At 41.0% G+C, this 14986-nt stretch overlaps 1 protein-coding gene across 12 annotated transcripts in view; it reads left to right on the top strand.

Moving 5' to 3' along the window:
* PPP3CB (protein phosphatase 3 catalytic subunit beta) overlaps positions 1–14986 on the top strand; it is a 121883-nt gene that overhangs the window by 65494 nt on the left and 41403 nt on the right. For 4 of the 12 annotated variants that reach the window (XM_050960197.1, XM_050960194.1, XM_050960193.1 and 1 more), the window contains exon 13: positions 9216–9278. In XM_050960197.1, coding sequence (XP_050816154.1) covers positions 9216–9226 — 11 coding nt within the window. In that variant the 3' untranslated portion in view covers positions 9227–9278. Of the gene's footprint in view, positions 1–5407; positions 5438–6669; positions 6755–7008; positions 8994–9215; positions 9279–14986 lie in introns of those variants that run through there. The other 8 variants (XM_050960186.1, XM_050960185.1, XM_050960184.1 and 5 more) reach the window with 4 other exon arrangements.

Raw genomic sequence — 14986 nt, 5'->3', positions numbered from 1 at the left:
ATTTGATGTGGAGTTAAGCATTTAATAGTATAATGTTTACATGAGCAAATTCAGGCAACTTTATTTCACTTGTGCTTCATTACTTTAATTATGCTGTAAGATATAACTTTTCTAGTGCCATTGATTCAGCGCAGTGAAGTTGTCACCATTTATTTGAATTAGGGCTGTCAATTAACTGCTGTTAACACCTGTGATTAACACACAGCGCAATTAACACGTTCATATTTTTAACACACGTTAATCGCAAACCCTCTGGGCGGGAGGGCAGCATGAGCTGCTCTGAGACACCTGTTTGGTCAGGCGCAGTAACACAAGCCACCACCAGAGGGTGGGAAGAGAAGAGGCTACAAAAAGTAAGGTAGTTCTCATCCCTGTGTTTTTAAAGTAAAAACAGGATGGTCAGGGGCTCACTGGAGTGCTCCCACACACATCCACAGGGCTCACTGGAACCACCCTCCTCATGCCTCCCAGGGCTGGGGCTAACTCCCCCCATCCACTCTGTGCCACCCACAGCTGGGGCTGCCCCCCCCCCCCCGTGCTGCCCAAGGCTGGGACTGATCCCCACCCTGAGCTCAGGGGCAGACCCCCCAACCCAGTGCCGTCCACAGCTGAGGCTGACTCCTCCTCCTGTGAGCCACATGCTATCTGTGGCTTGGGCTGACCCTCCCACGCCAAAGTCCCATTCCACTCAGGGCTGAGGCTGACCCTACCAACCCAAGCCCCATGCCTCCCCCAGTGGAGGCTGATTTTCCCTGTCCCACCCTGAGCTCTGCATCTCCCCTGCCTGAGACTAATCTCCCTCCTGAGCTCTGCACCTCCCCCGGCTGAGGCTGACACCCCCTCACCCCTAGCTCCACGCCTCCATCAGTTGAGGTTGATTCCCCCCTCCTACCCGCCCCCCCCGAGATCTGCATCACCCAGGGGTCAGCTCTGAAGCCAACACTGCCTGCCAGCAGCAAATTTCTCCCAATTTCCTGCTGGGGGGCTTTGCTGCCTTCAGCTGATCCCTAGGCAGCAGCCATCTCTCTCTACTCTGCCTTGCAGCTGGGACAAATACCCGTTTTGGCGAAGAAGTAGGGACAGCCGGGACAGAGCTTAAAAAAGGAGACTCTCCTGGCCAAAACAGGACATAACGTCACCCTAGCCAGCCCGACCTCTGTTGTTCCCAGCTGGCCCCTCACTCCAGGGACCAACCTCCCTCCGTCGTGCCCATTTGCCGCAAGCCAGCCGCTCATTCCAAGGGTACCCCCCTGGGGAGCTCAGCCTCCCTGCACCAGCTTCTCCTCCCCTGCTGTATGAGTCCCTGAGGTAAAATCCACCTTCCCTGAAGGGAGCCCACCTAGCTCAGTAAAAGGAGGCGAGCCCAGTACCAGAAACCAACTTTCCAGAAGCAGCAGCAAGACACCTCCCTCATTCTCCTCCTGCACAAGTTATTGCTCACTTCCCCCTGCCCCTGTCCTCCCCCAACACTGAATGCTTGTTTGTCTGAGTAATTGGCTGAACGAGAAGTAGGCCTGAGTGGACTTGTAGGCTCTAAAGTTTTATTCCATTGTTAAGTGCAGTTATTCTTTTTTACATAATTCTACATTTGTAAGTTCAACTTTCATGATAAAGAGATTGCACTGCAATACTTCAATGAGGTGAATTGAAATTTCTTTTTTTACAGTGCAGATGTTTGTAATAAATATAAAGTGAGCAGTGTACACTTTGTATTCGGTGTTGTAATTGAAATCATTATACACCTCTACCCCGATATAACACAAATTCTGATATAAGCAGTGCTCCAGGGCGGGGCAGGCCTGTGCACTCTGGCAGATCAAAGCAAGTTCGATATAACGTGGTAAGATTTTTTGGCTCCCGAGGACAGCGTTATATCGGGGTAGAGGTGTATTTGAAAATGTAGAAAACATCCAAAAATATTTAAATAAATGGTATTCTATTATTGTTTAATAGCACGATCAATCGTGATTAATTTAATTGCTTGACAGCACAAATTTGAATGGGAGTTAGCATTCTGATTAACTGAGGTCCTAATTCAGCAAGAAACTTAAGCACATGCCCAACTTTTAGCTTGTGAGTCGTCCCAGTGAAATCAGTTGGACTGATCAAGTACTTTGGTGAGCTTAGCCCTTGGATACCACTCTGATCATTACTTAGAGGAATGGGAAGATACTTTTTTATTGGCCTAGGGGTTGCATCAGCGCTGACTTTTTATCAAGAGGAGAATTTTAGAACTGCAGAAGATATAAAATATAATGCCACCTGTCCTTGAATGTACCCACTTAGAATCCCCAGTGAAGCTAACTTAGAATTTTTGCTTCAGTAAGGATTTCAGAGTTGGACCTATTAATATGCTGTGGGTCTTTTGCTAGGTGTGTCAGGGTTTATTAAGGATTTCACTTGTAACTTAGCCCTGGTCTACCCTGGGCAGGGGAAATCGATCTAAGTTATGCAACTTCAGCTATGTGAGTAACGTAGCTGAGGTCAACATACTTAGATCTACTCAATGCAGTATCTTCACTGCGGTGAGTCGACTGCTGACACGCCCTTGTCAACTCCGCCTGCGCTTCTCAGCTTGGTGGAGTACAGGAGTCGATGGGAGAGTGCCCGGGGGTCGCTTTATGGCATCTAAACGCTATAAATCGACCCCCGCTGGATTGATTGCTGCCCGCTGATCCGGCGGGTAGTATAGACATACCCTTAGACTCTGAGTAAAAATTTTATAATTTGTTTTTATTGTGTTTGTGTTTTAAAAGCAATTATATTTTTTCTGTCAGTTTGTTCCTTTATGCTCAGTGTAACAAACTGCCTTTCTTATTTCAAATCAATTATATATATCCTGAGATCTTTCTGGAATAACGGGGAAGTAGAATCTGTACATTTGACAAAACTACATAATTTACAGAGGCGAAGCAGTATCCATGATCTTTTAAGAAAAAGATTGAAAACAAAGGCCCCATGGGTAACAAGAATGATGAAGAGAGGTTTAGTGGTGTATTGATGTAGCAAACTGGCAGAATAAAAAAATAAGAAGGAATTTTATGTTTGGTTAGCTTTTGAGATATTCCTGAAAGTAATTTAATTTTTGCTGTTTGGGAACATATTTTTTTATCATAAACATGGAAGATAACCATTCACACAAGTGGGGATTTGACCTAATTCTGAGATATCTTCTCTTTCCATTTGAGGACAGGAAGCTTTTTGTAACTCTGAATATAAAGGTTGTAAAAGTACTGTATTATGCATACAGATATTAATACAGATGACTGTTTTATAAGACACGTTTTCCAAAGCAACACTGTAGAAATTGTAATTATTTGTAAAACACTGTGATTTTAAATCATAATGTAGGTAATGTATATATTTGTTTTCTATTTGCTTTCTTATTCAAATTATACTTCACTAATTTAAAGAATTCTGAAAATCTGTTCTGATCGAATCACAAATTAATCATTTCTATCTTGCTTCCCCAAGATTTACTTTAATACCTATTCCATTCCAATTCCTTTTTTGTTAAGAATCAGTTTAGCAAACAAGTTGTTAGCACTGTGTAAACCATCTGTTGAATGGAGAAACGTCTTAAACTTCTGGGTGCCACGTTTCAGGAAAAATGTAGACAAATTGGAGAAAGTCCAGAGAAGAGCAATAAAAATTATTAAAGGTCTAGAAAACATGACCTCTGAGGAAAGATTGAAAAAAAGTGGGTTTGTTTAGTCTGGAGAAGAGAAGACTGAGATGGGACATAAGAGTTCTCAAGTACATGAAAGGTTGTTACAAAGAGGAGGGAGCAAAAATGTTTTTCTTAACCTCTCAGGAAAGGACTAGAAGCAATGACCTTAAATTGCAGCCAGGGCGCTTTAGGTTGGACATTAGGAATAACTTCCTAACTGTCAGGGTGGTTAAGACTAGAATAAATTGGCTAGGGAGATTGTGGGGTCTCCATCACTGGGGATTTTTAAGAGCAGAGTGGACAAACACTTGTCAGGGATGGTCTAGATAAAACTTAGTCCTGCCTTGAGTGCAGGATACTGGTCTAGATGACCTCGTGAGGTCCTTTCCAGCTGTATGATTCTAAATGACTGTTTTGAAGGTAGGATTGATGGAAGGGAGATGCACAGAATTACTTATGATCATTAGTGAAATTTACTCAGTTTTTCACTAAAGATTTAGTAATAAGTGGTTTATACAGCAAGGCTGTACTAAAAAAAGATGGCTATGGTCTTGGTAGTCTTATTAGACCTAATAATTTTGCATTAGGGCAGACAACTTTGTAGGTTGTATAGTCATATTTTGTGTAAAATATGAACTTGGAGAATCCTTAAATAAAAAGTTACAGCTGTTTACACAGCTACTTAACTTTAGAAACACTAACGAGTCAATCAGGGCTATGTCTACACTACGGACCTAGCTGTGCGGCTGTATGGTCTCCCATGTAGTTGCTCTGTGCTGATGGGAGAGAGCATAATTAAACCACCCCACGATAAGTGGCAGTAGCTGTGTTGGCGGGAGAGCATCTCCTGCCAACATAGCACTGTCCACACCAGCACTTCTGTTGGTGAAACTCATGTCGATCAGGGAGGTAGTTTTTTCATACCCTTTACCGACAAAAGTGCTAGTGTAAACATAGCATAGATCTTTGAAATGTTGACATTGTAAATTCATCCATCCACCAAAGTATTTGAACATTTGTGTCCAAAGCTCCTCCAACTATAAAGATCTTGGTTTACTTCCCTAAACGTGAGTTGCTGTTTGGCAGTTTGTAAATGTGACCTCTTAGATTTTGTTCGTATGCTCTAATATCTGAATTTCATTTCATGAATTCAGTTTGAATCACAATATCGCTTTTTTGCTCAGAATTCAATGCTAAAATTCAAGTACTGAGTTCAGCTTCTGAGTGCAAAAGATGTGTGCAAGGACCATTGTGTCAAACATTAAATAAAAAGATAAAATCCGCTTGTACTAAATTGGTATTTTGTCTTACTAATAAAACACTGATAGTCTTAACTTTTCTCCTTTATAACATCTTTCTTGGTAACATAAAGTCCAATAAAGTGCTATGGACCTTCAAAGAGTTTGTAGAACCTAGTTGAAACCAAAATATGCCCCTAACCTTTACAGTATTTAGAGTTATATGTTAATTTTACATAAAGAAATAATCAACCAGTTATATTCGATTAGGTAGATTAATTTGCATTATATGACTGTTGCATTTGATAAACTGTCACTTGAGATAGGAGTCACTTCACTTCAGTTTAAAAAAAAAAGTCTTAACCTGCACTGTAAAATATTTGCAATCAGATCTGGGCTAGGGTGATATATTAAATTGATCATTGTCTTTTCTGCTATGCGATATTACACTCTTCATCTTTCTCATTCATTTTGCATGCATCTGCTCACTTCTGTACAGCCACAGTAGAGGCAATTGAGGCTGAAAAAGGTATGATCAGAGTCTTTGTCAGTGGCAGAGATGTGTGGTGTCTGGGCGGGAATTCAAAAGTATTCTGTGTGCATGTGTCTTACATTCAATTTGCACAACCAGAGATGAATCAACTGTATTGATTCATCCTTTTTACATGTAACATTCATTTCTTGCCTTAGGATAATAACTTCCTTTAATAATATTTCAGAGAAATCATTTTGTTTTTTCCCCAGTTTCTTTACAAAATGTGCAGTAGTTTTTTGCTTTTTATTTGTGTAAAGCATGTTGTGATATGTGGTTTGTGTCTTGATGACTTTAAAAAGTGGTAGTGTTGAATTTTGTTTTTTCTGAATTAAACTGCAAATATGTTTTGGGTGGGGGGGTTATTTGTGCATGTTTCTTTTGATAAAGCTTATTTTTAGTGGCTTGAAACCTAATCTTTTCATCACTTTCCATAATACATCTGGTAGTGCAAGACTTATCATTACAGTGTTCCTATTTTTACTATGTGATTTTGAGGGTAGTTTGCTGACCAAATTTGTTTACACACCTGACAATGAAAGGCATAGCAAAATATAGGGGTTGCCAGTGCTGCTGTACCAAATATGTTGCTGTACAGGGACCCTTTGTTAATGTTACACTCAAATTGTATGGAGTTGTATGTACACATTTTGATTTCCTATATCACAATGTTAAATGAAGTGAATGACAGCAGCATAGCACTTGGGAGACCCTCCTTAGTATGTTTTTCAAATTTGGTCGCAAAACACCATTTAATGATTACTTTGTTTATATTATGGAAATCAGATATCCGAAAATGTTACCAAGAGCCAAATTCTGTTCCATTATAATCAGTGGATACTGCGCGCACACATAAGAGAAAATTTTGTTCCTAAGACTTCAAGCTTTTCATACGGTCAGCCATTTTTACATCTAAATGCAGCTGAGTAAGGGGGCATTTCCTGTTTTATTTAAAATAATGTGTAGAAGAGTAATATCTAGTTTCCTGTTTAAAGCAATGCCCAACTGATGACTTCTAAGACTGTGGTCGTTGTCCATTTCAACCATCCACATGATTAGAACAGAGTTAGAGCCATGTTCTGCAGTTTTGCCTGCATGAAAACTGCAGGATCAGGACGTTGATTTGTATGCAAAATCTGAAGGCTTTTTTTTTTTTTTTTTTTTTTAAACACTTGTGCTGCTTTGCCTACACTGCACTTGCTGATCTGCTTATTGACATTCCATTGAAGTGATCGGGATGTTAAGATGAGCCTGATACACACAGCAGCAAAGCAGTTGTTAGCACTGATCACACAAGGAGTGCTCAGCAGCAAAGTAGGTTTAAGCCACCTTGATTCTTACCTGAAAAATGTTTGCCATATACTATTTTGATTGTCGGTTGAAATCATGATTGCCATTGAACATTCCAGGAAAGCACATTAGATAAGCTTTTACTAATTCAGTTGTAGAGCCATAAAAGTTCCTTTGGCTAATTTCTTAGCTGTCTTTTAAAATCATTTTATTAGAAAAAGTATATACTTTCAACTTATTTTTCTGTTACTGACCTATGAAATTTGCATTTTGTTAAGCAATACGAGGATTTTCTCCGCAACATAAAATCTGCAGTTTTGAAGAAGCAAAAGGTTTGGATAGGATCAATGAGAGAATGCCACCAAGAAAAGATGCTCTTCAGCAAGATGGTATTAATTCTGTAAACACAACAAATGCCAATGGAAACAATGGAACTGGCAACAACAATGTACAGTGACCATACCAACTTCTGGTTTACTCATATGTCTTGCCTGAGAATTCTAGAGTACTGCTTTTTGACATGACAACAGATGAAATAGCCGGGGATCAGTCAAACTGGCTTCTTAATATGATGTGGAAAACATAACTTGATCCCACTGAAGACAAACCATCATGCTTTTGAGGCAACAGCCCCTCTCTATAAGTGATGACGGAACATCTGTGAGCATGCTTCATATATTTACAGAAATTCCAGCATTGCTGGCTGAATACTGAGGAGAGCTATGGGGAAATGGTTGGGCTGTTATCAGTAAAGCATATCTAGACTAGACATTTTATGCTTATCGTAGTCAACACTTTAAGTTTACAAAATGGGATTTTCTTTTCAGCAGAGCTAATTTTTGTTTATTTTTTTTTCAATCAGACTTTCAAATACAACCCTAAGAGCTACTATTTATTAATGGACATTGGTTTCATGAAGTGTCTTTAATAACATAGATTAGAATAGTCTTAAAAAAATCTGAGGCTGCAAAAACTGTCTGTTAAATAAATGGAAAAAATGCCAAAAATCTCAGTTTGTCATTCTGTAAAATGCTGACCTCAGGTGTACTCCTTAGATGTTGCTAATTCTGTATTATATTCACTGTATTTTTTAGTTAAAGCTTATCAGAAGATTTCTGTGTAGGAATGTTTATTACTTGAACACAGATTTTAAAATATTTAATGTAGAAACTTTTATGCCCAGCTTTTGAGACTCTCCCCATACCTTGAATTTAAAAAATATATATATATAATATATATATATTAATTTTAGAAGTCTGAAAAACAATGCAATTGTTAATTTTAAGGTACTTTTAATTGAACTTTGTACATTATGTTAAAGTACATTTTGATTCATATCAAGTCTGTAAAGCTTGGCATTGTACTTTGTGTATGCATGTTTTCATTTTGCAGATATTTAATATATAGACCTCTGATGTACAGGAACAACATCTATAGGTTATATAGATGTTATGGGTACTTTTATTTTATTGTGAGTATTAAAGTTGCTTAAATAGCTAATAATCACTGGGCAGGCTGAATAGCTGCAAACTTATTATTATTTTTCTTAATTCTGTAAAGAAAACCGAAAATGTTATTGAAATATTTATTCAGCACATAAGCAATTGTTCTGTTCAGTTGTTAAAGCATTAGTGAAAGTGTAAAATCGAGACTGCATGTTTTTTTAGCTACAGGACTGTTGGTTAAACTAAAAATTGAAACCATATGCTGATTTGTTCACACATAATGAACTGTACTGTTTGCCACTGTACTTTGTTATATATTTTGACATTTGCTACCTACCTTTCTTATCCCCTGGAACACAACTTGAAACTTAAGTCACTAGAGTTCATCTCCCTTTTTGTTTGCCATAAAATACAATCTGTAGAAACCCCTGTCTAAGTTGAAAATTTTATGCATGTTCTGAACTATTCAAGTATTTTATAAACAGTAGCACACAATAAATTTTGTGCATGGGGTGCTGCTTCTAACATCGTGTTTTTGTTTTATTATTTTGAACAGTATTTTTCTAAATCATTTTAAATTGGCAGAAAAATGGGTATAGTGTAAATGGTCACTTAGTTTGGCTTTAAAGCAATATAATTGAAGCTTAAATTGTCATCTTGAATTTTGGCTTCCATTTATTTTGCTAATTTTCATTTAGTGAGTTCTTGCAAATAAAAGACTTCAGAATTTTTCTCGACATTGTATTTGACATCCAGTGAAGATTTGTACAAACCTACAAGGAAGGTCAATATTAGGGTTCACTCAAGTTTTTTTTTTTTTTAAAGCTGTTCATTATTGATGTCTTTTTGTATTTGCTCAATGGTTGTGAATGACCATTTGTGATGTCAAGTAAGGTGGCTTATCTGAGAGTCAATAGCTGATAATATGATATGGTTGAATCTTGTTTGCGTTGAAGGTTAAATGAGAAAATCTGCTAAAAAAGATTGTGTAGTATATTCTGAACTGTAAACCTATTTTTGTTTTACTTTATTTATTTTAGATGCAGAGTAACTGGAAATAGTGATGAACAATCTGAACACAGAAGACCAAGTGACAAACAAAGGTAAGTGTTATCAGACATAATTCATGGGCTATATAGTCTCTGATATATGACACTGGGACAGAGCAAAATTTGCACCAGTATCATAAATGTGTAAATAGGGACCTGTCAATTTCACAGTCATAGGATTTTAAAAATCATAAATTTCATGATTTCAGCTATTTAAATCTGAAATTTCATGATGTAATTGTAGGGATCCTGACCCAAAAAGGAGTTGGGGGGGGAATGGGGGGTCACAAGGTTGTTACAGGAGGGGTTGCAGTACTGCTACCCTTATTTCTGTGGTGCTGCTGGCAGTGGTGCTGTCTTCAGAGCTGGGCAGCTAGAGAGCGGTGGTTGCTGGCTGGGAGCCCAGCTCTGAAGGCAGAGCTGCTGCCACCACCAGCAGTGCACAAGTAAGGATGGCATGGCATGGTATAGTATTGCCACCCATACTTCTGTGCTGCTGCTGGCAGGACGCTGCCTTCAGGGTTGGGTGCCTGGCCAGCAGCCCCTGTGTCGCCAAGCTCTGAAGGCAGAGCAGAAGTAAGAGTGGCAATACCATGACCCGTCTAAAATAACCTTGTGACACCCTCTCAACTCCATTTTGGCTCGAGACCCCCAATTTGACAAACGCTGGTGTCCTGCCATGAAATCTGTATAGTATAGGGTAAAAGCACACAAAATACTAGATTTCATGGTCTGTGACACATTTTTCATTGCCGTGAATTTGGTAGGGGACTAGGTATAAAAATTTAACCAAGATGATGGTCTGCCAGTGCTGCCTTTTTGATGGTGTGAATTGGAAAAATCCACCAATCCTCAGCCAATTGTCTTTAACTGATTGGTTCTCTGTGACCAGTTTTGATAAGGTAGTATTCCACACACACGTGAAATATAATACAGTTGAAACCTCATACTCTCTGTGAATACGATCCCCAGGCTTCGGATGATCACAGCATGTGTAGAGAGCAACACCAAAGCCTAATGTAATTTGAAAATCTTAAAAGCCTGTTAAAAATAGATATGCTTTATTGAGATTGTTTTTGCCTGAATCTCAACTTGCTTTGTGGATCACTACTTTACTAGAACACCTTTAGGCAGAGAAATCTGCCTCTGGGTGGGTAACTGGTTTTTAAGAGGGTAATCCTTTCACATAAATGAAGATGTCCTCCATCTTATCTCTGAAAACCATTCTTCCAGTAAAAGGCAGATAAAGGAACAACTCCTGAATATTCCTGAGACTGAATACTCTGAGCTATGTATACTTCCCAATAGTGTCCTAATTAAATGCATTAAATATCTCTCAGTGGATGCATTGTCATCTCCATTGTTGTATGCAGTGTAGTTGTAGCCATGTTGGTCCCAGGATATTAGAGATTCTGGGAGAGGGAGAAACAACTACCTTTTTGCAGAAGCCACACACAACTCCAGTTAAGGGAATAATTGCAAATGACATTTTGATGAAAATGTTCTCTTACCTTTGCAGAGTTTAATTGATCATAAGACTCTGAATCCATAACATACAGAAATCCTGAAAGTGGATTGCCAGCTCTTCTCTGATTGTGTATCCAAGATGCTGATGTAGAAAAATTTAGATGTTATGTATACTATCAATGCGGTGTTATGCCTTGGCTGCTAGAATCTATCTGATGGCCTAACCCACAAAACAGGAGAGTGCGGCCTAGCAGTCAGAATCTTTTAGGCTACCCTTGCTCTCAGAGCGTGTGACCTAGCAATCAGTGTTCTTAGGTCATGCTGCCCTGTGAGCAAGAGTAGCCCAAACAGTCAGAGCAGATTGAGCTACTATGCAGGGTCACAGGCCCTCCCGCAGGGTGGAGCACCAAACAGTCTGGGGAGCTTAGGCAGGGCGGCAGACAAATGCAGGCCTCTTGGCCTAAAGTAGGGAGGCTGTCTCCGCCAAGGGTGGGGTAGCACCATGAGGCAGGGGGACCTGGGCCCACTCTTGTCCACTGGTCCCAGCCCATGGCTCTTATAATGGTGGATGGTTCCACTACTGGGTCAGCAAAGATCCAGCCAAAACATGCTGTCGGGTTTCCTGGTCCTATTTCCTGTGGGTCACTTCCTACCCTGTCTTTCAGTGTGGCAGTCGTGTGGGTCCCTGGGGTTATTGCTGAAAACTCAGTTCCCTTCCACATCTCTGCAAGCAGTCCGGGGTCTGCCTGCGGTTTGGTGTGCCTGGCCTCTGGGGAGTGGGGCTCCTGTAGCTCTCTGCAGGAAGCTTGCAGTACACATCCTTTGTCCTCAGCAGTCCAGCCCAAGTGAGCTAGGCTGTTCTCTTTACACCCTGTCTCCATGCTGAGCATGTCTAGCAGGGGTGGATTTTCCTAAGCCTGCAATGCACAGTTAACCCTTATGGAGCCAGTGTGGGAAAGATACACCCTGTCACAAGCACCTTCCGAATTACAATGCTTCCTGGATACTTAAACTTACAACTTAGGGTTTTAATTCTTTGTTTCTGATGGGAGAAAAGCTTAACTATTATTGTCCTATAAATCTCTTACACATGCAGTCCACCAAATGCTTAACAATCAAACCCAATAATCAAGAATCAGTTATAAAGACAATTTGCTGAAAATTATTGGACTTTAACACCATCACAAAGGAAAGCACTGACAAACTCTTCATGTAAAAGAAGAGTACGTTTTCTAATTATTTCTCATTCTCTTTGGTCTACCTCTATGTTCCTCCTCCCCTAAAGACAGGGCTGTTCTTTAACGTTCCATTGAGTTTATTCTAGAGATTTGGAGTTTCATGTTAACGAGCCTGTTCCTTTACTAGTGTTGTGTCCTGATCTCCAATGGTTACTGCAGAGAAACTCGCTCTCACTGGACATGAGATGAGTTCTGAAGATCTCGCTCAGTTTGAGAAAAGTTACCAATTTGTTTTGACAGTTGTAACTATGAACAGAAAATCAATAAGACCTCCATTGCTTAATGGATTAAATATTACATCTCGTTAGCCTAGGACAGCTAAAATGGCTAGGGCCAAATTGTTAAATGCTGTTATGTAAGAAGCATAGCAGTGCCCTAAATTTGCTGAGCTGTCCGGTCACTGATTCATCACATATTACTAGTTGGATTTGTCCTAGTTGCTGATAGTTGTTAGTTATTAATAATAATCTCTAGCTCTTAGCCGGTCCCTTTCATCAGTAGATCTCAAAGCCCTTTACAAAGATGCTAAATATCTGTGTTTCACAGACAGGAAAGTGACTTGCCCAACGTCACCCAGCAGGCCTGTGGCAGAGCCAGTAATTGAACTCAGGTTTCCATGCCCAGTCTAGTGCTCTATCCAATAGCCCTCACCACTGTAACGTAAACTCTCATCTCCTTCAGCTTACTGCTTGCAGTATCCACTGGCTGTTCTATTCCTGTGCTACAGCCTGTACTTGGCTGTATAGGGACCTACCTGGACCCCAGTGTAAGTTAGATCAGTCTCAGGGCTGCTCTACCTTACACTTTGCTGTTTTACAGGCCTGGGAAATGAACAATAGCTGTAGTGTAGTATGCTCTAGCCACATGTCCAATCCTTCTCCTACATTGGGGTGCGGGGGCTGGTGCAGAGTCCTCGTGCCACTTTTACTCTGGCTGGGGATGGGTTGTATTCTCAGAGACTATTGTTGCCCATTATGAGTACTGTAAGGGGGATTCAGGGCTTGGTTACACTTGGAATTTCGGAGCGCTGCCGTGGTAGCGCTTTGAAGTGTGTGTGCGGTCGCAGCGCCAGCGCTGGGAGAGAGCTCTCCCAGTGCTGCATGTACTCCAGCCACAAAAATGTCTCACTTAAACAGCTCTCTAGTGGAATGTCTCCAGCCAGGTGTGGCTATTTTTCTTTTAATTGGAGCTCTCTTAATGCTGGATGTGCAAGGAGCACTCCTGCTGCAACTGGCCTTGCATAAGTCAAGAGAGCATTGCCAATCTCTGGAATCAAGGCAGAGGGGGGAGGGATAGTTCAGTGGTTTGGCCTGCTAAGCTCAGTGTTGTGAGTTCAATCCTTGAGGGGGCCACTTAGGGATCTGGGGCAAAATCAGTACTTGGTCCTGCTATTGAAGGCAGGGGGCTGGACTTGATAACCTTTCAAGGTCCCTTCCAGCTCTATGAGATAGGTATTTCTCCATATAGTAGCCCTAGATCGCCATGTCCTTGGTCTCTGGCTCACTGATATGTGCTGCGCTTCTGGTCTCCACCTTCGCCCTGGAGCTCGCCCTTCCCAGTCATGACAGGAAGAAGAGAGTTGCTCCACAGTAAGCAACGGTCATCATCGCACTGTCAGTCACTGTTGCCGAGACCTCAGGGATGCTCCCCAACATGGTGCTGCTCTCCATTCTCCTGGCACTTGGTCGGACTGTTCCTGCCACCAGTCACCTGCGGAGATGGTTAGGCACCAGACCCAGGTGTCAATGGCCCTGCCCTGGTCATTGGAGGACAAGGATTTCTGTGGCTTGGAGCAGCAGTTCAGTTAAGCTCCAGAGAGTGTGTCTGCGCGGTGATGCCAACATGGCTAGTAGCTGATACAATGGCCTTATTGGAACACCTGGGGCATACCTATTATGCAAGTGCCCAAATCCCACCAGCCTTCTTTCACTGCATTGGACAAAACTGCTGGCACCAGGATCAGTGCAATCACAAGCCTGCAAGGGTGCTGAGCACTGTTGGCCTCCACTGAATTCAGAAGGAGTTGTGTGTTGTACAGGAGCAGGTTATTCATCAGTAACAGGTGGCTGTAACTGACCCACCCTAAACTAAGGGTATGTCTATAGTACAAACCTAGGCCAGTATACTGCAGTGGAGTCATCCTTACCAGGAACACTTTCACTGACCTAAGAGAGGCAGTGTGGGGAGCTGAGAGCCTGGGCTTCTCACCCCAGCTCTGGAGGTGGGGGAGGGGGTGAAGCTTTCTTGACAATTGCATGGCAGGAAACATGAAATTGACAAGACAGCAGATGTAAGGAACAGCGTCTACACAAACGGTGCCTTGTCCCCAGCTACACCACCACGGGAGACGTACAGCTTATATCAGTGGGAGGATGGCTGTAGTATAGACCAACTCTAGGTTTCCCAAAAAGTGACACATGCGAATGCTTTTTCACTAGTTGGTGTCTGCACACTTTAAAGGGGAACAGTCAAATTAAATCACTTAACATGTTACTAAGAACTTAAGATTTTCTTCTTACCATTTTGCTAATGCTTCTACTTTGAGCATTCCATGGTTCTGGCCATAGAAAAGGAAGTATAGTTTGCCTTTTAGTACACAGCTTTGGGTTTAAACATTCCTTTGCAGTATTTTACATTTGTTTAAGGCTACCCAATAATGGCTTATTAAAATAGCCTGTCTTGTAATTTACCACATGAATATTCATTCATCTGAATAACATTTGGGAAGATCCCATCAGTAAGTCAAGTCCCTTTATCTGTTTGTTTTTCATTTGGCACCATAAAATTAGGTTACAGAGTGCACTTATCATTCCAGGCCAAACAATATCAAGTCATGACTCCTTCAAGCAGGCCAGCAATATTAGTTCATTTCTGATTACTTCCACTCTACAATATTTGCTGTGCACACACTTAAACCATTAATACTTGGACTCAATCAGGTTATATTATCATGGAAACTGGTTCTGTAACAAAAATAAACTGAAGTAGTCCACCTTTCCTAGCCTTGTTTTAATTTGTATAGACGTAGGTGAGGTTATGATGCACTGTGCTTTGTCA

This window comes from Gopherus flavomarginatus, chromosome 6, assembly GCF_025201925.1.
Source record: "Gopherus flavomarginatus isolate rGopFla2 chromosome 6, rGopFla2.mat.asm, whole genome shotgun sequence".
Classification (NCBI taxonomy): Eukaryota; Metazoa; Chordata; order Testudines; family Testudinidae; genus Gopherus; species Gopherus flavomarginatus.
Note: the sequence above shows the minus strand (reverse complement) of the source record. Positions and strands in the feature narration are given on the sequence as shown.